The 25457-nt window shown below is 40.1% G+C and overlaps 1 protein-coding gene across 1 annotated transcript in view; it reads right to left on the bottom strand.

The window, feature by feature from the left end:
• ALK (ALK receptor tyrosine kinase) overlaps window positions 1-25457 on the bottom strand; it is a 281236-nt gene that overhangs the window by 212149 nt on the left and 43630 nt on the right. The window contains exons 2-3 of the mRNA XM_056357022.1: window positions 20083-20202; window positions 8669-8833 (exon numbers count right to left, since the gene is read on the bottom strand). Of these exons, the coding sequence (XP_056212997.1) occupies window positions 8669-8833; window positions 20083-20202 (285 nt within the window). The remainder of the gene's footprint in view (window positions 1-8668; window positions 8834-20082; window positions 20203-25457) is intronic.

Here is a 25457-nt window from a genome sequence, read left to right on the forward strand (position 1 = left end):
TCTTCGGTTACTTTGAATAGGATAAATTAAGCATGCCCAGTTCAAGCTGCTATAAGAGAAAAGTTGAGGATTATACAGCTAAACTCACAGGTCCTCTTCCCCTTCAAGGTAAAGGTAAATGAAACTACTTTGGTCAGCTCCAACATTAACAATTCCTGAGAGTAAGATTTAACCTCTGAAGGCGTGTCTGGGGAATACTTGCAACACCTCTGAAGTAGTACATGTAATTGTGTCTTCCCAAAGATGAGATACCATGCAACCATTAGTACCAACATATCCATCCAAAACAACACAAATTTAACCAGAAAACCAAGGACAGAAGTAACAAAAATCTATTTTATCTTTCCTTACCCAAATTTACTTCTCTAGATTACGCAAAGTGGTCAAACTGTACTTGGGTTTAGCTTAGCCTGCCCTAAGATCCTGACTGAATCATGATATTTTCTCTATCCCAGTTCCAAAGCTGTTTAATTAGTTGTGCTTTGCTCTTGGCAAGAGTCACAGCAGTAAAACCTCTCAGCTTTCAGAGTTCTGTGACTCTTAATTCAGTCAAGCATAGGTGTGTAAGATAGCTACTGCAACACAACAGACACATTACCACTGATGCGAAGAACAATAGCAAAAATATTCCAGTTCTCGTCAATTTACTGATGCTTTGAACATAACCTCACAGAACAGTTCTGTAGAAAATCCCATATGATGATGTCTTTTTATTATAAGTGGGCTGAGCCAACTTCATGACAAAAATACTGTAGAGCAACAGGCACCTAGCAGTTAGTACAGGTTAAGGTACCAGAATTTTGGCATAGCTAGGAGCACAACCCACCTTGGGCTATTGATTTAACCACACTGTGCTTTAGTTTCTCTTTGATGACATGGAGAACACTTCTCCCAACTCTTTAAAACCATACGAAGTGCCTTATTCAGTAAGGCATTCTCAGAGCCTTATAGGTAAATTGCTAAAGAAGCACAGGTTATTGTAGTAATTGGCAACAGATTTAATTAGGTTATGGTTGGTAAGGAGTGGAAATATGCAGCCAAGTGGCTTGCTCATACTCCTTTATCATACATTGTATTTTTACATACAGAGCCATATGCATGAGCTGTCACTGGCACGGTAACAAAATACACAGAAAATAGAGGTAGCAGGCAAGTGAAAAAAAATAAAACTATCAAATAACAATTTTTTAGTTAATTGACTATTCTTTGCATAAATATGAGTTTTCTATATTTGAAAAGTTCAATTAAAAACTCCCAAACACAACATATGCATGGATGTACACAAGCATTTGGGGATAAATAACACTGCCCCTACATCACAGAGGAAAAAAATAATAAACGTGTGTTAATCCAGTAGTCTTTTCCTATAAAAAGGTCAAACACAGGCAAAAGCAGGTTACGCTTCCCTCCAGCTGTCCTTTTAATATGCCTCTCATCTCACCAAGGAGAAAGCGTCTCTAGGAGTGAGAAAGAGACCATTTTACAACCCATTTATTCTTCATTGTCTATGCCTTTTCTGATATACTTGTTGAAGTACATTAGTCACAGGCATGCAGCAAGCCATTAGACCATACTAACATCTGATGCACACTGAAATTAATTTTTCTTTTTCAGCTTGGGGAACAGAATGCCTCATGTTGAGTTTGCATGCAAGTCTTCACTGAATTAAGGAATGAACAAATAAGATTTCTAAAATCAACAAACCCATGTGCTTATCCACAGTCCATATAAATACATACCTAATCTATAAACAAACACTGTCCTACAGTGAGACAATAATTTGCCTCTTTATAGCAGGCTCATTAAAGGGAAATAATTTTGCAATAACAAAGCACAAGTGTAGTACTAATGAGAAGAGCAAGCTGCAAAATGCTGAGAACACCTGGTCCATTTCTTGTACTGTCAGAGTATAAGCTGGAATCTGACCATTATAAAAAGTCTGGTTTTTTATTATTATTATTTCTTCACAGCCCAATAGACTCTGGAAGAAAGTTTGGTTTGCGTTTAGTGTATTAATGTTGTATAAATTCCTATGGGACTGTGTTGTAACACTTGATATGTACATGTTGCCAAGTATCAAAATTTAAATGAACTAGAACAGACAGAACTATTCACTGTAAATAATATATTTTATTTTTAAAACCTCTCTATTTACAAAGAACTTGATAGTCTTCCCTACAAATCCATAAATCTCTCGTTCACAATAAGATCCATAAAAAATTTTCAGTCCATGTGTTGCTTCCAGATCTCACTTAATTCTTCTACTATTCTACTTGTGGTAAGTAGCTGATCCTTCAACTGAGTTTTTTCCACAGACTCAATGGCTAAATCTTAAAGAGGAAAATAACTACCAGAAAACCGAATCCCGCTTTGGCTAAATAAAAGCGTGAAGTTTACAAATCTTCATGGAATACCTATAGCTTATCTGAATAAATAATACTTAATAACACTAAGGTGGCATCATACCATAGCAGTATCTTTTTAAGGACTATTCAACCATCTGGACTGAATCTTTGCAGACTAGGACATTCCAGATTGTTCTCCAGCATTAAAAAGAGGGGGGCAATAAACAACAAAAATAAAGTTTTTTGTTAAAATTTGTGATAGGTTCAAAACCACTTTTCTTCAAAAACAGAAATTCTCCTGAGAATACAATTCTGGGCTTTTTTCAGACCCATTCTGTCAAAACCTCAAACTCCATGTAATGATTTACTAAAGAAAAGAAGAAATAGCCTGACTTCTTGTTTAAAAGACACATAAGATAGATCAATTCTATGAGATCAAGGTGTATCCTCAAACCAGTCTTAAGGATTAATGTAGAGGGAAGATTTTTGTCTGTCCAGCATAAGCCCAGCTACACTCTTTACCCTTTATTCTTTCCCCAGGTAAATAGCTATCTTTTCAGAAATAAGTTTTTCTCCCCAATTTTTAGTGGAATTGTGTTACAAGTGTTTTTCTTCTTAATAGTTCTACATGAAAAATAACTTCTCAACTACTTACTTCTTGCAAACCCGCATTGATTTATACTCTACTGTTTTGTTAATAAAGTGATAATCTGAAACAAAACAGTATTTATTATCTGCCTCATTCTTCTTTGTCTGAGGAATCATAAATTAAAGTCAACAGCCATGTTATAATCTTCAGTTCATTATCTCCCATTTGCTAATATGCTCGGTACCTTAGCCTTGCTCCGTTTCTTTAGTAATAATTACAAAAATAAAAACCACATTAATGCAATGTGCAGATACTTCTTATTTTAGAACTTATGTAAAAGCTTTTCAACTAATCAGTGGCTCGTTAGGACACTGTCCTCATTCATCTCCCACTTTCCCTGCCATCCCTCATTAAAGTTTAATCTACATTTTCCATTAAGGAGTTGTCTCAATTGGTGTTCACATTGGCAGGGTGGCTTATTACTTGACTCTTGTTTGAAATGGTGGTCATACTGCCCCAACTTATCTCTGAAATTTTTATCAGGTAGCTGCATATTTTCATGGTCCTGAAATCTTCAGATAACAGAAGCAGAAATTCACTCACTTTATCTAGAATCACAAGATTTAAAAGAGAGGCACGCAACCTGCTTGCATCACCATAGTCAGGAGTGGTCAAGCCTCTAATCCTTCTTAAGTTTAAATCTGTATTTACGGTTGGAAACAGATCACACTGACACTTGATCAAGCACAGATGTGGATCCAGTTTGTGTGTACTTCTTTTGGGTCCAGCTGCGGCTGGTCCCTCCTTCTTAAATACACAAGATTAAGTTTCTACTAGTGGTTTCTCTCTTCCTCTTCCTTGTAAAATTTGAGTCTGAAGGAAAGCACAACTGTGCTCCCAGGTGACAGACCACAATTACTGCCCTCCACACGTCCACCGGCAACACAGCAATGCAATGTTGCTGACAGGAAGCTGAACCAGTGGAGAAGGAAGGAAAGCAGGAAAGAAGGAAGGAAAGCCAGAAGGAAGATACAAGCACTGCAACGAGGTAGCAGGAGAGATGAATTCTGTCAAGGCACACTTTCTGATGGATGTTAAACCACATTAGGATACTCAGAGCTGTATCCTAGAGGCCCCCATAGCACAGAAAACCCTGGGTTTGAACCAAAGAGTTGAGAAGCACAGAATTTATAACTCATTTGACCCATCTCAGGTTTATCAACGGCAAATGACTCTCTGACTTGAGCATGACAAAATCCATACATCCACACAGCTGCAAAGTGTAACTTCCTTGGTCTACAGACTCTGCCATTCTAACCACAAAATGGGTTGTCTAACCTGCCTCCTTAGGAAATAATGCCCAGTTGCAAGATCTCCAGTTCCTTGGATTTCATTACAATAGACTGCAGTACATTTGCTGGTATAATCTATTATGAAGGATCATAAATAATTAAGAATTAATCACACTTGTCAAAATAAATAAATGCAGTCAGTGTTGCAGAATGCTTGAATTTTTCATGGCATCTTTTTGCTTATTCATGAATTAAAAGAAAAGAAGTCTAGTAATTCACAATGGATTGCCTACTCATTACAGTTCATACAGGCTTGATTCAGATCCCAACGCTGGAGGTTTTCCTATCAATCTTTGCACATCAGTGGAGTTTTAACCTTAAATCTCTGATTCTGCAGAAAGTTACTTAAGTTTGACTTGGAAATATTAGTAGGTCCAGCAGATCTTCACGTAGCGTGCAAGGCCCAGCTGGCAGATACAGTAGTGGTTCCATCACCCACTGGTCCACTTATAAGATGGCGGGGAATGGAGGAGAGCGAAACATTTTAGCACAAAATTTTCAACCCACTCCCCACCCCCTCCCCGCAAAGTACCTCGATAGCCTTCCTTCCACAGCCTTCTAAAAACAGACAGTCCTGCAGTTCTTCATACCAAATACCCAATATTTTTGCATGATTTCATACTATTTACAAAGCTTTAACAGAATAGCAAATAATATTACATGTTTAAATAGCACCTTTTCTCCGCCTCTCCAAATTGGCCTGCAACCCTCAGTGCATTTCTCTACTTTTTCAAAGGGAAGAAACAACTGGGCTGGGAGGTGAGGGGGACTCACACCACCACACCAATTCTACCAGCACAGACCAAAGATCCATTAACTTCAGACATCTGGCTCTGAAAACGGACAGGTGTAGATATATAGGAAAGAAACATGGACATAGAGCGAGCAAAATGTTGTACTTCCCCACCACTGGCCTTCAGGACTCTGAGCCAGAAAAAGTATACTTGAGAATCTAATAGCTGTAACTGTTCTTCTTCCACGCACATATCTTGTCAATTTGCATACCCACAGAAGGTTTTAGCACCAAAAATACCCTGTGGAGAAAAGTTCCACAGTTTTACTGTTATATACTGAAGGATCTCCTTTTGTTTTGAACCTGACATCTACTAATTTAATCTGATACTAGTCAATTCTGCATTAGAAGAAATAATGAATATTCTTTCTGTACTCATCCGTTTGGTGTTTTAGAGAGACTTGGGAGTTTATAAACCTTTACACATATTTTATAAAATTCTGTGATTTTTACAAAACTCTGCCTTGTATTCTTTCAGATGTCTCTTGCAGGGCAGGGCAGCCCTAGTTAATTTAAGTGTTCCTAAAAGACAGCCACTACATACTTTAGATCATCCATGTTTCCATTCTTTTAATAACTTTCCCAGCTGTACTAAATAATTTTTTGATGCATGGGAACCAGAACAGAATGCTGTATTCTAGATACAGCTGCCCCACACATTTATACCACAGCATATTGTTCTTATTTTCTGTTCTCTTCCCAGTAAGTCCCAACATTGCATTTACTTTGCGACTGCTACTGAGCTGATGTTTTCCCAGCTCTATTCTTACCCCATAATCAGCTTAGGTGATTACAGCCAGCTCAGAATCTGTCCTTATATATGCCAACTCTGTTACTCCCACCACCTCATTTCAAACAGTCCACGCTAAATTTCACCTGCCACTATTATCCAGTTAAGCATCCTTTTTCAATTCCTTGCAAACCAGACCTCCAATCTTTTACCCTGAATAACTCAGTATCAAACACCGCCACCTCACCGTCTATCCCTATTCACAAGGCCAATGATTTTCGTGACACAAGATGCTGAGCATGCCAAGTGAGCGGAGCACTCTGATGTGACTAACCAGATGTTGAGACACCTGAAACTAGTTCTACCTTTAGGTAGCTTGATCCATGCTGATGTGTTCCGATTCCTTGAGACTGAGCTGTATCATGCTGTGGAGACAGGGGCAAAAATACAGTTCTTCCAGTGTCTCTCTCTGGGAGACGTACCAATGATTTCCTACTGAACCTTTTACAGAAACTTATACGAAGCACAATGAATCATTCCCAAGGCATTTGTTTCTATCAATGTCTTGACATGACTTGATAGCCAAGTGACAAGGATGAGCTAAACCATCCCAAAATCTAGTTATGCTATCTGTTTATCTCTGTGCATTACTGTCTGCAAAGGAGATGAAATGAGATTGAGATAATTGGAAGTACAATTTGCAGGAAACAGTGGGGGTTGGAATTACTGGGCTTAATTATTTCAGATTGAAACAGACCACACAACTATCTGTGCCAAGCAGCTGTAATTAAAGTGATTTAAAATAGAGAGATGCTAGCTCCAAGTGTTGATTTTCAAATGAGTCTTTATATACACAGGAGTTACAGTCATCTATGAGTTGCAGACCTACAGGCCTATTGGGGGGCTTAAGAGAAAATTACTACTAAGTCCAACATGCCTGATCATTTAAAAAAAAAAAAAAAAAAAAACCAAAAAAAAACCCAAGCAAACAAGAAAAAAATAAACCACCCCAAACAACCTACCCTGGTACCCCACAAATCTAAATCCACTCAATCAATGTGACACTGGGTACCTGCCCCTCAGAACAGGTGAAAACAGAATACAAGATTCAACCTAAATTGCCTATATTCCAGATGAAGAAAAAAACCCTAAAATTTTGGTCTTAGAAATGGAATTTTATCCCAATAGGCAATTTGAAATCATCAACTGATACTACACTGAGTTTTGGGCTAAGCATCAGCCAACAGTCTCCCCTTCTTCTGCTTTGACAGACATATAAAGCTGAATACAGAAAAAGGTACAGCTTTGCCAAAAAGAATCCAAAACATACATTGATAACACGCAGCACTGCTCTTCACCTGGCACAGTATTTTATTTCTTCATGGGTTTTCCCCATTTTTTCCCCTATTCCAGGAAAGTGATAGCTACTCTTCCCTATTCAAAGCAAGCACATTTTAATTCCTAAACTTCAGCAGCAGCTACCTTACACTAGAATTTAAGAAAAAGGAGAACAGCAGCAAACATTCTGATTTACCTCAAACTTTTGCTTGACTGTATCGTTGTAGCAAGAAATTTGGTATGCGCATGTATGTTCTTTGATGTGAAAATCAGAAGATACTCGCATGCATCACAAATGTGGTCCATCTGCTTTACACACTACACAGATCTCACCAAAATGACTGTTTGCTGATCAATCAGTACTCAAGCAATGGGCCTTAGAAGTTAATTTATAATGGCTATCTAGAGAAAATTACTGTACTATTGATATGGATGAGAAAACAGAATTAAAGAACATGCACGAAAGTGGCATTGAAACTTTTCCTGAGTATTTGCCTGAACATAAGAACTGTTACAAGTAGTCAGACTGCAAGCTGTCAAAGTCAAATGCCATCTCTGACTGGGTCCAGTTCTGTTCAACTTAGAATGACCTGGATGAAGGGACCAAGTATACCCACAGCAAATTCGTGGATGATACAAAACTGGATAAAGCTTGTAGTCCCAACTCCCTCGTTTCCATTTTGTAGCTTCATTCTCATCAACACCACCTGACCCTCACAGGAAGAGGTTTCAAACAGGTATTGCTAACAGCAGGAAGGACATTAAGAATTTATCTGTGTTCCCAGCAGGATTAAAAGAGCACAAATAGATCTAAAAATCTCTTTGGAACTTATAATCTTAATGAAATACGTTGCTGTTCAGACATGATGATGAGCAGAAAGAATAATTCCAACAAACCAAATTTTCTTCCAAGAAAGGAGAAAAGTCTGTTGCACTCCCCTCTTTTCAGGCTTCCCAGCTCTCTTTAGGAGACAGGAACTTTTTTCTTATATTAAGGGCAAAACTCCTCTTTTGTTTTCTTACCAAACAGAAAACCTAAGCCCTGGACACAAGGATATTGCCTAAAATGGTCTGCAAATAAGCAAGCAGTAAACAGGACCTAGAGCAGAGTTGAAATCACACTATTTTATTCATCTCTCCCAAACACTGAATGAACTCAAACATAGGCACCGTAGTACTGTTCTCATCCAAATACCATCCAGGGCATGGGTCAGCCTGAATCAGATTTTACACAATACTATATTTGATAATTTGCTTCCCATATATATGATGCAGATTGCCTTTAGACAAAACCAGATCTTTCATATGCAGAATTACTTCCTTTGTTTGCCACACTGTTTGCATTCATTGTTTGCTGCAGTAAAAGGATTATAGCTGTGTTATTATTTTAGGAGGACATGTTTGTTTGGGTGGGGTTTTGGATTTTTTTGTTAGGGATTTGTTTGGGGGTGGGAGTAAGGGTGTTTTGTTTTTTAAACTGAACACTACACTGAAGACATCACATAGTTGTACTCATCTTACCTTTAGGTGTATTCTCAGAGTGATCTCTCTCTGGCCCATCTGGGATGTTTAGCTGTGAGATCTCCTCTGCACTCACTCTGAGCCAGGTGCTGTTGGGGGTTTCCTGATCTTTTGAGGTAAGGGAATATTCCAGCTCACAAGGAGATTCAAAATTGCAGTCAAATACTGGAAAAAGAAAACAGACATAGAACATACCAGGTTAATTAAATCCAGCTTCCTCTGTGCTGGAAGGTGTGTATACACACATGTGTATACACATTCATTTTACACTTTATTAAGTTAGGGCTTGCTTCTTTCCATAACAAGGTAGAAAGAAATGGAGGAAGTCCACAAACAGACAGGCAAAAATGTGTCTGAAATGGACTGCACAGAGAGGTTCATTGTGGAGGTAGCAACAAATCAAGAGGAATGCCCAAGAGCCAGTAATTTCCCTTCAGATAAAAGGGCATCATAGGCTAAAGCAGGGAAAGGTATCATCTAGACTGAAAAGGAAATAGCTTAGTCAATTGATAAAATCAGACAGAAAACCAGCCTCTTCTGGGATGCTGGTTCAAATTCAACCAGGACCATTATCGTACAGACTGTTAACATGCTTCATAGTCATGTTCCATATCAGTGCGCATGACACTCTGCAAAGCAAGTCATACATCCTGGGCACATGGGACATGCTGGTAGCCATAGCGACTGGACCCTCAGAACAACCTTCTGACCCCCTGGGTTTGAAACGCTTTACTGAGGCAGCAGAAGCCTGATCTGGTGTTGCAAACTGTAGCCTCCAGGCAGCACAACCAACATCTGCCTCCAACACCGACATTTCTTTCCGAGATGTTTCTTTTTGAGAAACCAATTACCTTGCCAGTGCAACGGTGATTCACTTCCCAGTGTCCAATTTACTATCACACCGTAATTCATGTTGCTTAACACAACACGCAGCGATAACCTGCACAGATTTTACTTTTAATCATCAAGATTACTAAATTTTCTGGAATGCCCTGTATATATTTACTTTTGTCATCACAGTCAGCACTCAACATGATATTCTGGAAAGTAATGGAAAGAAACTGTTTCTAAACTAACTCACTATTTCTGAAAAATCTAGATCCATTTGAAAAAGCCCAACAAAAAAAAATCCAGGTCTTTGGAGTTTTCTACACTGTCTCCTGTTCTGCCATAGCCATGCACGTGGAAAAAAAAATCTGAATTTACATTAGTAAAATTAACTATTTTTTTTTTAAATTTCAATTACATTCTCTATTAAACATCTAATTTCTTCTTAGTGTGCACAGATTTATGTAGTTCAGCCTATCCTCCTGGTGATATAATATTTTCTAATCTGAAGGTTAATACCGTTGCCCTCTCACTATACTCTTCCCAGCTAATTTGCCTTTTTAACAGCAAGCTAGAAGGAGCAGAGTCTATTTTTCCAGTTTATATTTGATTTTCTTAATAAGGTGCTTTATCATTCACTCAGCTTTTTGAATGCCTCACAACACCATGGAAACCATATAATGTAAGGAATCCATATATGTCACAAGCAGCAATAACAAGGATTATACAGATTTTCTTAAATTTGAACGCACAAGTCTCTAACTCTTCAGGCCTCTATAGTATCAATATAAATTTCATGATACATGAAGCACACTTCAATTTAGGCCACAGGGAACAGTGGGTATATTCATGCTATACAGCTTACTACTGCAATATCATACCCAAACCTCAGACCACTTATTTCTGGTCCCTTAGATGTTCTTTACAATAAAGGAAAACCCAACATTTTTTTTAACCCTATAAAGTGTTTAGAGTCTATTAAACTTTGTCTCAAAGCCCAAATAGGCAAAAGAGGAACCAAACTCCCAACTACATGTTACAGAAGACAGATCATCGTTACTGTGTAGTTTTGTTACCTTCAGTAGCACGAGCTTTAAGGCACTGTCAAAAAAACCAGCAGGGGGAGAAACACAGCTCATGCAAGGACAGAACCCACAGGATGACATAAAGCAAAGTCCAGGCCAAGGACAACACGTGGCAAGAGCAATCGTTTCAAATCAACTATTCCATTCTTTGTGGGCTTCTCTCTCCGGTCAGTCTCTCTTATTTTCGTGAACTTTTCCAGCAGTCACTGCTTGCTTCCACTCCTCTTCTGTGCAGCTCCTGGGAACAGAAGCCTTTGTGCTCTCTTACCCCCAAGCAGAGAAGCCCTTCATGGACATCCACAGGCACTTTCATTTTCCTCCTCCGGCCCTCTCCCCCTGACAGTTTGATTATGGTGCCTACACATACTCGATAGCCAGCTCGGCTCCCCCATTCAGTCTTCCCAGAACCTCCTCCTCAAAAGAGAGCTATCAATCAGTTGTGGAGCCTTTAACGCAGCAGGCCTCTGACCTACAACTGGGACAACTTAATTGCGGTATGTGATTAAATAACAGTCGTCACATTTAGCGTTATGACCCCTGCAGACAACTAAAGTCTCTGCCTGAAGGGGGAAAAGTAAAGGAAAAAAGGCAAGTAGCAATGCCATTTCCTTCCCTTGCAATGAATAGCCTACAGAGAAGTGGACATGATCTAACATGCCTGTTATGGTCAAGCTGAATGGCCTTTATAACAGGTTATTCCTTGAAAGAAGCAGCGCCTTTGGCTCATACATCTGAGAGTGTCTGCTATTTAATGAAAACATACTTGCATCTTTTACAGAACTTGATAGTCACCCCACGTCACCAGAATATCTGCACTCTTCATAGGCTCTTATTTAAATTAGTGTCGTATCAGACACAAATTTCAGTGCTATTATCCTATTCAGTACAAAGAAATGATGACAAAGACATGCTATCTGATGCAACACAGCAAAGTCTATGCAAGCAGCATCCAGTCTTCCAAGCCTAACGTTAGCTTCCTACCCTCAGGCTTTCCTTCTTTCACAATGTCTTTCACTACTGACAATGTAATATACTTTATTAAAAAAAACATTATATAAAATACATACATTTTTTTCACTGATAAGCTGCTCTTGGTGTGGCAGCTGCTATAAGACCATATAAACCAAATCTGAAAATACAGAACTTTTACAAAATTTGAATTGCTGCCACAAGTCATCTGCCATTTTTTATGCTTATGCATAAAAAAGGTCTTTCTCTTTCCTTTTTTACTTTTGTCTTAAATGTTTAAATGTGACACCAAGTTTACTTTTTTGTTGCCCAGCTAAGCGTATAAAGAAGTAACCATGTGCCTTCGGAAGCTGAATAAAGCTATTCTGCCCTATTCTGAGAAACAACAGTCACTTCAGGAAAGGTAATTAAATCCAACACAACTTTTAGTGATTATTTTGTACACCTACTACCAATATACATTGACTAGATACAGAGCTTTAGACCTTGAATAGTGTGCTTGGTCAGTAAAGTGTTTTTTTCTGTGATTTTTGGTGTGTTTTTTTAAAGAGATGTCACAGAGATTTATATCTGGTATATGTATTTATGCCACAGCTATATTGGCATTATAGATCCTAAATGCTGTATAGGAATTTAAATTCCAGAAAATTGCAAAGTATCTTTTTAAATATATTGCAAAAACCTCAAACCCTTGTCCAACATTCTTTTGCACTGGCAACCACTCGACACCAGAGAGACAGAACAGCTCACTTACTAGAAGTCTATTTCATCATCATTACACCTTTACAGAGGAAACAAAAGTGATGCTTATAATCAAACCAAGATAAACATCTGTTTAAGAAAAGCTGAAGGTATCAATCATTTCAGTTTCTAGTATGTGAGAAGATACAGGATACCAATGATAGACTGAAAAGTAAACTAAGTACTATCGAACTGAAAAGACAGTGGTATCTGTGTGTGTGTGCCTGATGATGTCAGTCCTATGAGCAGCAACTACTTCTGTTTCAGTTAAACAGACTACTGTTTTCTAATAAACAAATGACTTAAAATAGTAGTATAAATAATACCCCAAAACACAATAATATGCAGGAAATATCCCTTTACATTGCTGCAGGTCAGATTATGGATCATTCGGTCTTTGGATCATCTTAGATCATTTGTGTAACCACAGGTCACAGAAACATGCCTTACCTAGAACAAAAATAATCTAATTTAAAGAGAGGTAAAAAAAGCCAGTTCTTGTTAAGAAGCTATTCTGGTTATCTTTTCTTCAGCTGCCCAACAACAGGCTAGGTTTATTTGTTTTAAACCACAAGTCCTCTGAAGCACAAAAAATTTACCAGCAAGTAATTTCCACTTAGCCTGCTCCTTTCTAGTTCTACATGTGTCTGACTTAAAAGGGTCCTAATTCACTCCTGGTCTGCTGACTCTTACAAATCACTCCTCCTCCATTACTCTCAGCTGGTCAACTCTTTGAAAAGGTGTGGTTGCTTTCTTACCTCACTATAATAGACAAGAGAGCAGGTAAAAGGTTTTCTGTTCTCAGAAGGACCAGCCTGGAGATGTACATCCTAACAAGCATCTCATCATCTTAAACACGCTAATCTGTACTACACCTACAGCACAAGCACACGATGTAGAGGTCACTTACACTGGCTGATCAAAACAGGATCACAACCTTCCTCATGAACACACCTCCTCCAGCAGCAGCAATCGCAGCAACAGTGTAGAAACAGATAAAATATTCTTGTGCAGGATGTCTCGTTTTATACAAATATTGACAGATATTCCTTGTGGAAGAGACATAATTTAAATTGTATAGTAGAGATGTGCTCTGCTGAGTGAGCTTTGAGACCTCCATCAATACCCACTAACCTCTATTATACTCATGTTATAAGGCCTATAAGCTTTTAATTTATGACAGGGAAACGACAAATTGATTTCCCAGTTATTAATCCTACGGACAGAACCAGTTCCTAAAACCTTCCCCATTCCCTCTGGATAGAAAAGGGCACAGGGCATTCAATTTAAGGGTTTTGATTGCCTCATCAGGTCCTTGTGAATTCCTATCCGCCAATACAGGGGTACACATGTCGGGTGACACAAGGAAGCCTGCAGCAGTAAGCACTTCTCCCCCAAAATGGAGCATAAATAGGAGACTGTGGTCTCTGTCTGTCAGCTCACCGGCCGGGTGAATGCCCAAGGAGACAGCACATGGAGGCCAGGGCCTTGGAAGCGAGCATCGCCCCCCTGGCACGAAGATGGGGTGAAACCCTTTGCCAGTGGGTCTCTAGTGACACTTTCCACCGTGCAACTGGAGATACAGCAGCAATTTAACATGAGCAAAGCCACCCCACAAGATGGAAGAGCACAGAAAAAAAAAAAAAAAAACCACATGAGGGGAAAGGGAGAAGATGTCCGTGGCCATGCAAATTAAAGAGGAAAAACAATGGCAGGGTTTAACTGCCTTTTTCCTGCCGAGAAAGCAAGCCTAAAGAGCCATGTTCACCTTCTTCCATTGCTCAGCACTGAGGAAGGGCAAACTGGCACGTTTTAAGGGATAGTATGACACATATATGCCTGCTGGGCACCCCAGGCCTTACTACCCCTAGCAACTGCCTGTGCCGACAGAACTGCCGGGTCTTTGGGCTGCCGCTCCAGCATCCCCCTGCACCAGCAGGGCTTTATGTACGCTGCCCTGACCTTAAGTTTACTGACAGGAACGTCGCCATTCCCTCATGACGAGCCTCTCCTCGGCGTGACACACAGCTCGCCTCAGCCACACGCCACCGCAGCCGCCATTTTGTGGCCTTGTGGAGCGGGCCAGGCGCAGGCCCCCAGCCAAACCCCAGAGCAGGGTGAGGCAGCCTCACCTCGCCTCACCTGGGTGACGGGGACGGGTCCTTTCAGCCCGCAGGGGTACGGAGGGGGACAGGAGGTGTCCCGGTGGGGCTCAGTGAGGGGCTGGGCTCTTACCCATGAGGGGACCGGCGGGCGGCAGGCTGGCCCTTGTGTGTGCGCACCTCTGAGGGCTCGTCACAGCTTGCTGTGTGCGAGGAGAATTTCAACGTGGCCAGATTGTCCCCGCCATCCTGGGGGTGTCATGGGGGTGTCACAGGGGCATGCTCCCTGCCAGGCAGGGTCAGAGCTGGCTGCGCCAGCACTGCTCATCCCTTCAACACTCACCTTGAAGGAGAAATGCTCAGCTTTTCCTCAGGAGGGGCTATCAAAGTTAGATTGCATCCTGAAGGAAAAATGTTTTAGAGGCGGCATAATTCCACCAGTTCCGTAGAAGAGGGAATCGCCCCCAGGAAGAGCGCTGGGGCCTGGGTGCCCGGCGCAGGGCGAGCTGCCTGCCTCCCCTCATGCCACAAGCGTTTCAATTAATCCTCTGGGGAGCGAGCCACAGCTGGACGGGCCACTGCTTAGCGAAAACAGCAATAATGCAATCATTCATTTGTTTGTTAAGAGACTCTTTAAAATGACAGCATGTACTTTCTATCCACCCAGCTCCTCAGTGTGCACCAGGGACTGAATCACCAAAATCTCTGACAGCTGCTTTGTTCAGTGGAAATCAAGCTACAAAGAAGAGGGCCAGGACTCCTTTATCAATCAATTATAAGCACAGTCTTTCAAGACAGCTAGATAGAGAGGTGCGATGAGGGGGTGTTGGGAGAACAAGCAGCAATAGCTCTTATTTTCATTCCTCCTGCTCCAAGAAATGACAGAGCTCATCTTCCACACAAGAAACATTTGTCCACCAAGTCTCCCATGCATGCAGCAAAAACAATAAATTAAAACGCATTCCTAATGCCAGGGCGGGCCAAAGGACTGAAGTACCAACTAACAGCGATTGTTAGAAAATATGCTCCAGCTGGCACAAAACAGTGGTTAGATTAACTGTCATATTTTGACAATTCATACAAGGGACCTCTTGCATTAAGATTGAAAGATCTCTAGAGAAAATGAATACTTGAGAGACAGGGAGAAAAACCATTTGTTGTCTTTCTGTATGCTATTTTATTACTGAAAAAATTTTGAGCTGTCACTGGTGTATTATCTGCAGATGAAAGAGTCTATAAGAATAATTTGAAAGAAAGTAAAAATCTGTCCCTAATAAGATTTTTTCTTTCTAGCTTAGCACAGCCTTCAGTTTAGCTAGGTTTTCCTGTAATTTTCCTCCCCCGGGATTTCAGCATGATTGCACATGGCAAAAATACCATCTAATTGTTAAACAAGAATTCTTGCATATGTATATGGGGTCACAGCATCCACTATTTTATATGGAGCAATTCTATTAATCTGGTGTGAATAACTGCTTTTAATTGAAGTCTTGCCCTAATATATTCATAACACTATTTCCAAAACTATGTCAAAGTACTTCTAAGATTGTAAAAAGGATGTGTTTGAATTAAGGTAGCATATCACTCTTGCAATCTCTCTTTTCTGAGAAAGCACTGATTCATTTTTCCTCTGGGACAAAGTGTTACTCTCATTCCTCTCCTGACTCTCTCTCACCCTCCAAACAGGAATTTGTTGTAACAATTAGTTCATATCCATGCATCTCACTGTGCCATGCTGAGCCAAGTATCATGATAGCTTTATCATTCTGAAGTTGTCAGTATTAGTCTGATTTGTGGTAGATTTATAAAACGAGTAGTCATGAGAACCTAACCATAACACAAATTCATCTGGCTGGTGCCCTCTTTCTCTCCATCTTTGCTTTGCCATTCAGACTCACTGAGTTTCGTGTCAGCAGTATCTATCTGATATCCAACTCACATGAATGAAATGGTATTTTGAATGGATGCACATGAGTATTTGAATTCAGCAAGTTGCACACAATCTACCAGGAAAAAAAAATTAATAATCTGACACCTCGCTGAGCAACTGCTGTGCCACTAAGCATCAAATACGCAGTGAGAATGACCCCAAATTATTCCACACTAAAATTAGTCCAACACTTTTTTTTTTTTTTCCTTTTAGAAAACCCAATTCAGGAAATCATGAACTCATCACAGATGACATTCCATTAGAAAGTGTAAAAAAACAAAAAAAACAAAACCAACCACCCTGTCAAATTAGTTTTCTGAAGACACAGGGCTGAGTGAAATTATTAATAAATTGTTAATAGAGGCCATCCCTTGGATTATGCTTTCAGTACCTATAAAATCAAAGCTGTGAATAATTATGGACCCTTGAAGGTATGTGCTCCTCCTCTCTGAACTCACCTTTTGTAGACATTTTTAAGCACACTAGTCGTTTAGTAGCCAAATCTGCTATTTCCCTACTGAGTTTTAGTCCCAGCTAACTTTGGAATCCAAACCATCACTATTTTGTAAACTTCAGAGGGAAAAGAAAGAAAGAAAGAAAGAAAGAAAGAAAAGAAAAAAATCTTTAAATTATACTGCAGAAGTCTGACACAGCCTGAAAGAGGTACTTCTGTATTTTGCACAAAGCTGGTTCAGAACAGCCAAGGAGTTCAGCTGCTACTGGGGGATCTGGCAAAGAGATGCACAATCAGCACGGTGGCATAAGAATAGTTAAAAAGCAAAACCCATCTGCTGTTTCCCAAACAGTCCAACATGGCAACACTTATGCCTGTTACTTTCATGAAACGTTTTTCTTTCAGAAGAGAATTTAGATGGGCTGAAGTGCATTTTATTTTTTTTTTCCAATCAGTAGCACTTTCCACAGTTGCCAGTGTACCCTGCCAGGATCACGCTCCAGATCCAGTGCTGTTGGCTGGCCGGGGGGATTTGAAGGGTGGAGCACAGACGGGTGTATTAACTGCACGAAGGCTTCCAGGCCTTAAGGGGCACCCATCATCTGGAACCCCTGTTACAGAAGCTTAATGGATTTTATGCAGTGGACAACTGATTCCTTATACAATACCTATCTATACAGAAAGGAAAATTAATATTCAACCAACCAGGACAAGAAATGAAATATGTGGCTGGGTGCAGTTAATCATGTAAGCCTCAGGACAGAGTTCCATCAGTGCCGCAAACGGGAGATTAATATGCTACCGTAAGTTCACATATGCAGAATGCATTAGAAGTTTGTTCTAGCCACAGGAAATAGTCTGAGTGTACCTCAAAGAGAACAAAAGACAACACAAAAATATGGAGATTTAAAGACTCCTTCCCTGCAGGCTGAATTCCCAGATAATTTTGACTTCATGTGGTTTGTCTTAAGTCTTTGTTTTCTGAAAGGCAGGTGGATTTTGCATCTCTGAGATGGTAGATAATTAATCAATGCTTGGATAGAGACAAATCTAGAAACCTCTAGACAAAATAGAAAAAAAAAAAGGTCTTGTGAATGCATCACACTAAAGTATCCTGTTGTGCCAATGATTATCTTTAAGGATTGCTGCATATACTTTCAAAGATATCATCAAGCATGGTTCCTGCCAGAACTACTAGATGCAGTCTGTCAGAATGTTTAATTCTGAGAGAAGGAGCAGAGAACTTCGTTGGGCAGAGGGAGAGGGACCCTACACGTCAATTTACTCAGCCTTTCAATCAAAGAGATTTCTCCAATAGCAAAACAGCGGGAAAAGTAATTAAGACAACTAATATTGCCCCACTCTAGCAATGTCAGCCAGTTATATTAGACAGGTCCCATCAGATGATTAGGCAAACAAAGTTTTGACAGAAGTTTTATTGAGCACACTGTAATCACCGTCACACTGGGAGCAGCAAGGAAAGCTTCTGACAGAAGAGGAAAACACTCTAGTAGTAAAGGACTGCTGGGTTTTATTTCTGCTAATGATTTGTTGTGTGATTTTGGATTAACCACTTAATCAGAAGGCAGGGGTGTGTCCTGGGACAAGGTTACTTGCCTAGAGCTTGGGCAGTCTAGCTTTATCTTCTGCCTCGCTCTGCCGAGTCCCTGTGTGACCTTCAAGGAGCTCCTTAGACCCAGAGCCAATAATCAGCTGCTGAAAGGCACTGTCCATCCCTGTCATGCTCACAGCAGTTCTGGACAGAAATCTAGATCCCTGGGAAGTTTACTAATGAACATTCAGATGGATATAAGCAGCAGGTTTGCAGAGGAATAGAGAGTTAAGAATTGCCCTCTTAGGCTTGGACTGTGCTTACATGCTCTACTCCATGTACCCACACTAGTCCCCCGCACCTGAAGTGGTCAGCATAGTGATGGCTATGGGGTGTTCCAGTCAGAAATGCCTAACTTTGAGGGCTACTGCTTCCCCTTTAATTTAAAGGAGGTTCTGACAACTTTTAGAAATGTTAAAAGTGTAAAGCTAGAAAAATTAATCCTGCCCCTCTTCAAAATTCTCCAGTAGTTTCAAGGTATTTGTCCTGAATTACACCTACTGAGGGAGAAAGCAGTTCAGACTTGCCCTGAGTGAAGATTGTATTTTGTGAAACACCTCATGAAATTCCTGCCTTTCCTTGCAAAACAGATGGTTGGAATATGGTAGAATTTGGTCTTGTGCAACCAGCTAAAATCATAATAAATCATTTCTGCTTAGATGCAGTTACATTTATCTCCATGTGATGTTGTCAGATAGAATGAATGCTTTTAGGTTTTAAGAACAAAGCCTTCCCTTAGAATAGTATTACTGAGAAACTGAAAGAGTTTAGGAAGAAGTAATAAAGGATAAATTAAAAACCATTCTTGCAACTTCTGAGAAAACCAAGTGAGGGGAAAAAGATTGTACTACTGTCCCTTCCAAAAGGAAATTGGTGTGTCCTCATCATTCAAGCAGATACAACAGCTAGGAGCAGATATTGTATGCCAGTGGAAAGAATATATATTGCACACATAAAAGGCTGCAACATAAATTTGAAGAAATATGGGACTCCTTCATATAGGTAGGTCAAACTTTTCCCTCAAGCAGATAATTACAGGCTTGGGGTGAGTAAATCTTATTAGCCTCTCAGCACCTTATCTCCCCTCATAGAGAGTGGTAGTAGATATATAGTAAATATATTCTACTTCAGTCACTTTCTGGATTGCATGTTAGATACAGCCTTATGCAGTCCAGTCCTAACCACAACCATTGTATTTCACAGTGGAATGGCTATGGATAGTCAGTAAGTAGGTCATACCAGAGAACAGATGAAAACACATTCCCAGATTTTGGAAGGGATGAGAATTACAAAAGGAGATGGCAGGAAAAAATAAGTTTGGTACACAGCTCATCTCTTTATAATATTGCTGGATTCCAACATACCACTCAAATATCACAGTCTAGCAATACAGTCTACAGCCCCTTGCTTTTGGGGGAACAGGGCAGGCTGCGGCAGCCCAGGCCATCAGGTACCTCTGTAGAGATGGCACGGCCAAGGCCACATCGGACTGGGCTGGGCTGAAATGGGACTCCTGGGCCCACGGGCAGGGCGGGGAAAGGCCCATGTGGTGGCTGGTAAGGGGCATTAAGGCTTATTAGTGCCCTATTTTATCAAGAATCATTTGACTTGTGCTGTTTCGCTCTAGTATTGTACCAATATCCTTGGGCAATTAGTTACAGCCTCTTTAGGATAACATATAAATGCTACTTACTGTGTCGTCCTCTATGGGAGTAGAAAGGGGATGTATCTCTCATGACCCAAGTCAAGTTCCAAGCAGAGTAACCAGGAGGAAGAGGAGGGCTGTTTGCTGGGAGATCCAAACTGCTCAGACCTTTCATTTAAAAAAAAAAAAATACAAACATTATGTATGACACAGCTGTTTGCATGGTACACATCAAATGCAAAGATCTTAAACAGCTTTATAGACGCACGCAATAAGCCTTTATATTCAACTACTTCTTGGTCAGTTCTTCCTTCCTGATACGTGCACTCACAGAGAGACAGGAGATTAATTGCTTTACATCACAAAATTACTATCACCTAGAAGAACTGTCAAGTTTAATCCCACACTGATTCCAAGTTCTTTTTCACCTTTCAGTCCCTCAATTTGTTGTTCTTTGAGGTTTTTAAAATTTTGTTAGCATGAGGAGATCCTGTACGCATGACAAGCAAATGTACCCAGCTTCTGTTCAACAGCCCAATCCATCTCAAAGATGCTTTGGGGAATTAGAATACGACAGTGACCCACAATAGGCAAGAAGCTGTACAAACCTGCACTGACTCTGCAAGACCATGATGATATTAGAGGGGCAAAGAGAAACAGTATGTGAAATAGCACACAAGGTCAATGAGCAAAGCAGAATTCTATAAGCTCAGAAAGCACAGATTTTCCCTGTGAACGTTTAAGTTGGATTTTCTCAAGACAACAGGATCTTGAGTATTCTCATCTCATTTTTTGAGGTCCTCAGGGGAAAGGTAGGATTTAACTTTGTAGAAATACAGACAGGCAAAACTTGCATTTGGGAGGTTTGTTTGATGGAACAAAATAAACCTCTGAATCGCTGATATGTTCTGATTTTTCACAGAAGCCATAAAGAATTTGTTTTTCAGAAGGAATACAAAAAGTACATTTTTGATCTATTCAGTAAATTTTTTTTCAAGTAAGAAATACTGCAGTTGCTTGCTTGAATCCTTCTAGTTTAGATGCAATGCTAAGCTTTCCTGTAAAAACAGTAAAACAATTTGGTACTACCTCAATAAAAAGTTTGGTAAAACTTTCTGTAACAATAGGCATTAACTAACTTAGGGTAGTAATTAATTCAGAGTGCTGAAGAACTGTCCTATTGAACGGATAAATAGTGACAGATAATAAAAGATACATTTAAGGGGCTAATAGTAAACAAGGTAAATGGCTGAAGCCTTGGGGAAAACACTGCTTTGATTCTGTTAAAGCTCTGCTTCCCACTTCCACTGAAGAAAAACTTGGAAATTTCAGGTGGACTTGTCAGAAGCTTAAATACCAAGTGTTAGTTGTGCCCCATCTCATTCTCAGTGCAAGCTCATTTTTAGCACACTCCTGTAACTGAGTAATGCTAGCAAAACCAAGGGAAAAATGACCATTCTTATGTAAGAGCTGTAACTCTCGCGCATTGCTTAGAGCAATAATCTTCAAGACAAGAATGGGCCTCAGGCAGTATTTTAAGCAAATCTTGAGTGGAAAAAACTTAATGTGCCTAAATGGCTCAAGTAAACCTGGTCTCTATGCTAAGTTATGGTACAATAACTAAATATCCCCTATTGTTGCCTGGAACACAGCAACACAGAAGATCAGGCCAGTGATTTATGAGGGTAGGTATCACACCTAGTGTCCTGCCTTCAGCTGTGAACGATGAAGTGATAGGTAACTATGGAATAATCTTTATATTGGCTTTTCCTTCCTAACATCAAGACATAGATGACGTGTCATTCAGTAGCCCCTGGGACAGCTGGTTGTGGCAAGTAACGTCAGGTTTCATTACAGTAGTTATAATAGTTGCTAGAAGAAGATTTTTTTACTACAAATGTGCTTCACTTTCATGCTAACATAAAATAATAATAAGAAGAAGCATATTGATAAAAAATGAGCTCCTGAAATAAGCTAGCGTTAAAAGCAATGTATGTTTTGCCACATGTGAGATGCCTGCCCAGTATGGATATCCATGTTATACAACACCTGTACCCAGGGATTCTCCAAAATGGGTAATGATTTAATGCCCTGATCACAGGTCTCCCACAGACAAGGACTCTGGGGCCTCTTTACCCCTAACGGACCCAAATGAATGCAGACGTTGTCCATTTACTACTGATAGAGAGCCAAGCTGTGGGTTTGCAATCCTGTGAAAATTTCACACCAACCTGAAAAACTGAACTGCTCCCCATCTCTGTTCCCATGGCAAAATAACCTGAAAGTCACTGAGGTGCATTTCCCTCCCTAACACTGCAGCCACAGAACTCAACATTAAATCACTGCTGCTACCCTGGCCAGCCTCACCTGGGAACCAGTGAAACAACGATCAGCTGCAGTACCCCAAATTCCCCGGCACTCCTCACATTCAGAAAAATGCCTCTGCACGTTGTGTTCTTCAGAAATCATGCCTACCTTCAGCCTCAGCTAAGTGGAAATGTTCGCTCTGTCACCAAGATATGCAGTGAATCATGATAAAAAATAAAGTTGAACATCTGGGCAGAGAAGACAGGGCAGTCCAGGCACCTGAACCTCCCCTCTATTAGCAGCAAAAGGCACATAAGAGATAACATGAAAAATTGGAAGTTTTTCTCTATTTTTAAGGATTGCAATGTATTCAGTTCAGTCCATTTTAACCTAAGAACTCCTTTTTCTCATATCCTTTAGGATTAATTTTGGAACTTCATCTCAAATGATCCGCTTGGGCTATTGGTCTGAACTTGAAGACAAGAAGATTGTATCAGAAGTTATGAATCTTTCCCAATTAAGTTATCTCCCGAGGAAGACGCTAGGTAAAACGTTTTTGTATAGCCAAGAGGCTACTCTTCACGGTGAGGAATGATTTGATTTTGAAGTGAGCTATAGGTTAAGAAAAGGAGAGACCTTTCCTCTCCCGCCTCCAGGGCATTTTACGTCCAGAAAGGCAATAACAGTAGACTATCAGCTAAACAAACGCATCTTGTGCAGCAAGGGCAATGCAAACGTAGATCACGCTGCAGCCTTTTTACAAAACAAAGGCTTTTCCCCCTCTCCAAAACTATTCCTATTGAAGCCAAATAGCACTAAGAAAATTCTGCCTCCTCCTTTTTAAATATGCTATCCTCCCATTCTGGTTGTTTGTACCAGGGTGCTCTGTCACTTGTCAACAGTAACCCTAACCTTTAAAAAAAATTAATGGATTAGACACTGGAAGCTGACAGCTCCATTTTTAGTAGCCAAAAGTATGGCAAGGTACAACAGATGTTTCTTTGATATTTCTGCCTAAAGGAATATCCAGGGCCAAATCCTGACCCAAGTACTCCATCACAGCAAGAAACATGCACCTGAAGAGAACATTTGACATTTCTGTTTTTAAACTTGCGCAAAGGAATCTCCTTAGGGGATGTGAAATTCGTTCAGCTCACCAAGTTTTGGTAAAAACATAGAAAATGGCTCGTGTACTGCAGTCAAGCCTCAAGGCCACAAATTCATTAAATAAAATATTTACGTATCATTTTAATGAAAAATATCTCTTTAATAGAATAACCTGGCATGTTCACATAAAAATGGAAAACAGGAAAAGCTTTCTATTTGGGTCATTTTTAAACAAACAGGATTTCCTCCCTTTTTTGCCCTTTCTAGAAAAAGCAAGTATATCCCCAGCAATTAACATATGTACTTTTCTAAAGTTCCGTGCAGTGCAGAAATGTAATTGAACTTTTATGAAAACACCCATGCCTTTTTAAACCAAAACCTGCACCTACATGTAACCGAATACTGCTTATTACTACCTTTGGATATTGCTTCATTACTCAGAGGATAAGCTTTCTCCCTTTGCTCAGCTGTATTACTGCCAGTTTCTCAGTGGTAAATGTGAGGTGACAAACCTGCATATACCTGTCCTCTAGATTTCAGAGTTGCAACAGATGTGTAAATTAGTAACTGGGATCCACATCTCAAAATCATTCATGCTTGCATGGAAATCAGAAACTAACATTAGTAGTATTTGTGGTTCTGATTGATAACAGCAACCAACAGAGTAGTTGTTAGCAAATATTACAATGATATGTTTAGAAACAGCCTCCATTAAGATGTGGATTTTTCCAGTCTCTGGGAAAGCCTGACATTTCAGAAAAGGTTATTCCAATTCTAAGTAAAAGGTACCAATTTTCCACAGAAAGAATATTACAGAAGTTATTTTCTCCCCTATTATAAAAAAAAAAAAAAAAACAAAACCCAAAACAAAAAAAAAAAACCCAAGCCAAATTACTTGGGACCAAGGCGACTCCATTTCATTTCAACAAACAAAAAAACCTTTACAGGCAGCTGACTGCCCTAGGTATGGAAAACTCTGCAGACATCTCCTAAGATCCAGAGGCAGGCCCAGGACCTCCTGGGAAGGGCAGATCCAGCACCGTGAGGCCCTGAACCCTTCTCCACCCTGCAGAAGCGCTCTCAGGACCCTGGCTTTTCTGAAGCCCTCGCTGGCTATGATCAGCAAGATGTCTGGGCTTACCTCAGTCTAGCTGAGAGTGTACACCCCAGAGGTTTTTGATAAAGGATTCCTGAGCTTCTGGCTCCACTAAAGTTCTTGGTTTCAGTTTTAGGGGGTAAGGGGATGCAATCAGGGGGAAAAGATCCTCTGAGGATTCCCTGTAAGCTCTCAAATTCACAGCTGATCCTCACGATCAGTACTCATACAGCCTCTTAGAAATTTTCATTTTTCTCCTCTTCCCACCTACAAACATACCCAGTCGTCCATGAAAGCGCAAAACCCACATTATATTGAGGTGACCAAGCAGCACCAGAACCAACAAACAGCCCAAGTAAACTGGTGAATAATCCAGAGACTCAACTATGCTCATACAAATAATTGTCTAAATGAGATTCAGAAGCAAAATTCAAATTCTGTTTGCAGTCAAGCCAGAGAATGAGGCAAAGGGCAAGCTCATTCCACAGTTTCTTGCTCTCAATAGTTGGTAAGCTTTAGTTACGTTAATGGGTGGATGTACTCCCAGGTTTCTTTTTACAACCCTTTTCTAAAGTATGAAAATGTTCACTGACAGTCTGTCAAGTTTATCTTTTTCAGTTGGAAAATATATTTAATAATGCATTATGTTACAATGATTTTATGTCATACTGAAAGCCTGATGAGTGCAAATAAACGATAGTATGTGTGTGTCACCGAACCCGTGCTGGATTGCTGCAGAGAAGAAATTTGCATTTAGTGGGCTGTAGCAGACCTGTGGATAGTGGATTCAGTCAGACGTGGTGCACGAGGCATAGAAGCGATCAAAAACGCTTACTGGCAGATACTTGATGAGTAAATTTGGGAATAGCATATAGTTCTTGTACATGAAGCATGTGTCACTGATAAAACTGTA

This window comes from Falco biarmicus, chromosome 12 (genome assembly GCF_023638135.1).
Source record: "Falco biarmicus isolate bFalBia1 chromosome 12, bFalBia1.pri, whole genome shotgun sequence".
Classification (NCBI taxonomy): Eukaryota; Metazoa; Chordata; class Aves; order Falconiformes; family Falconidae; genus Falco; species Falco biarmicus.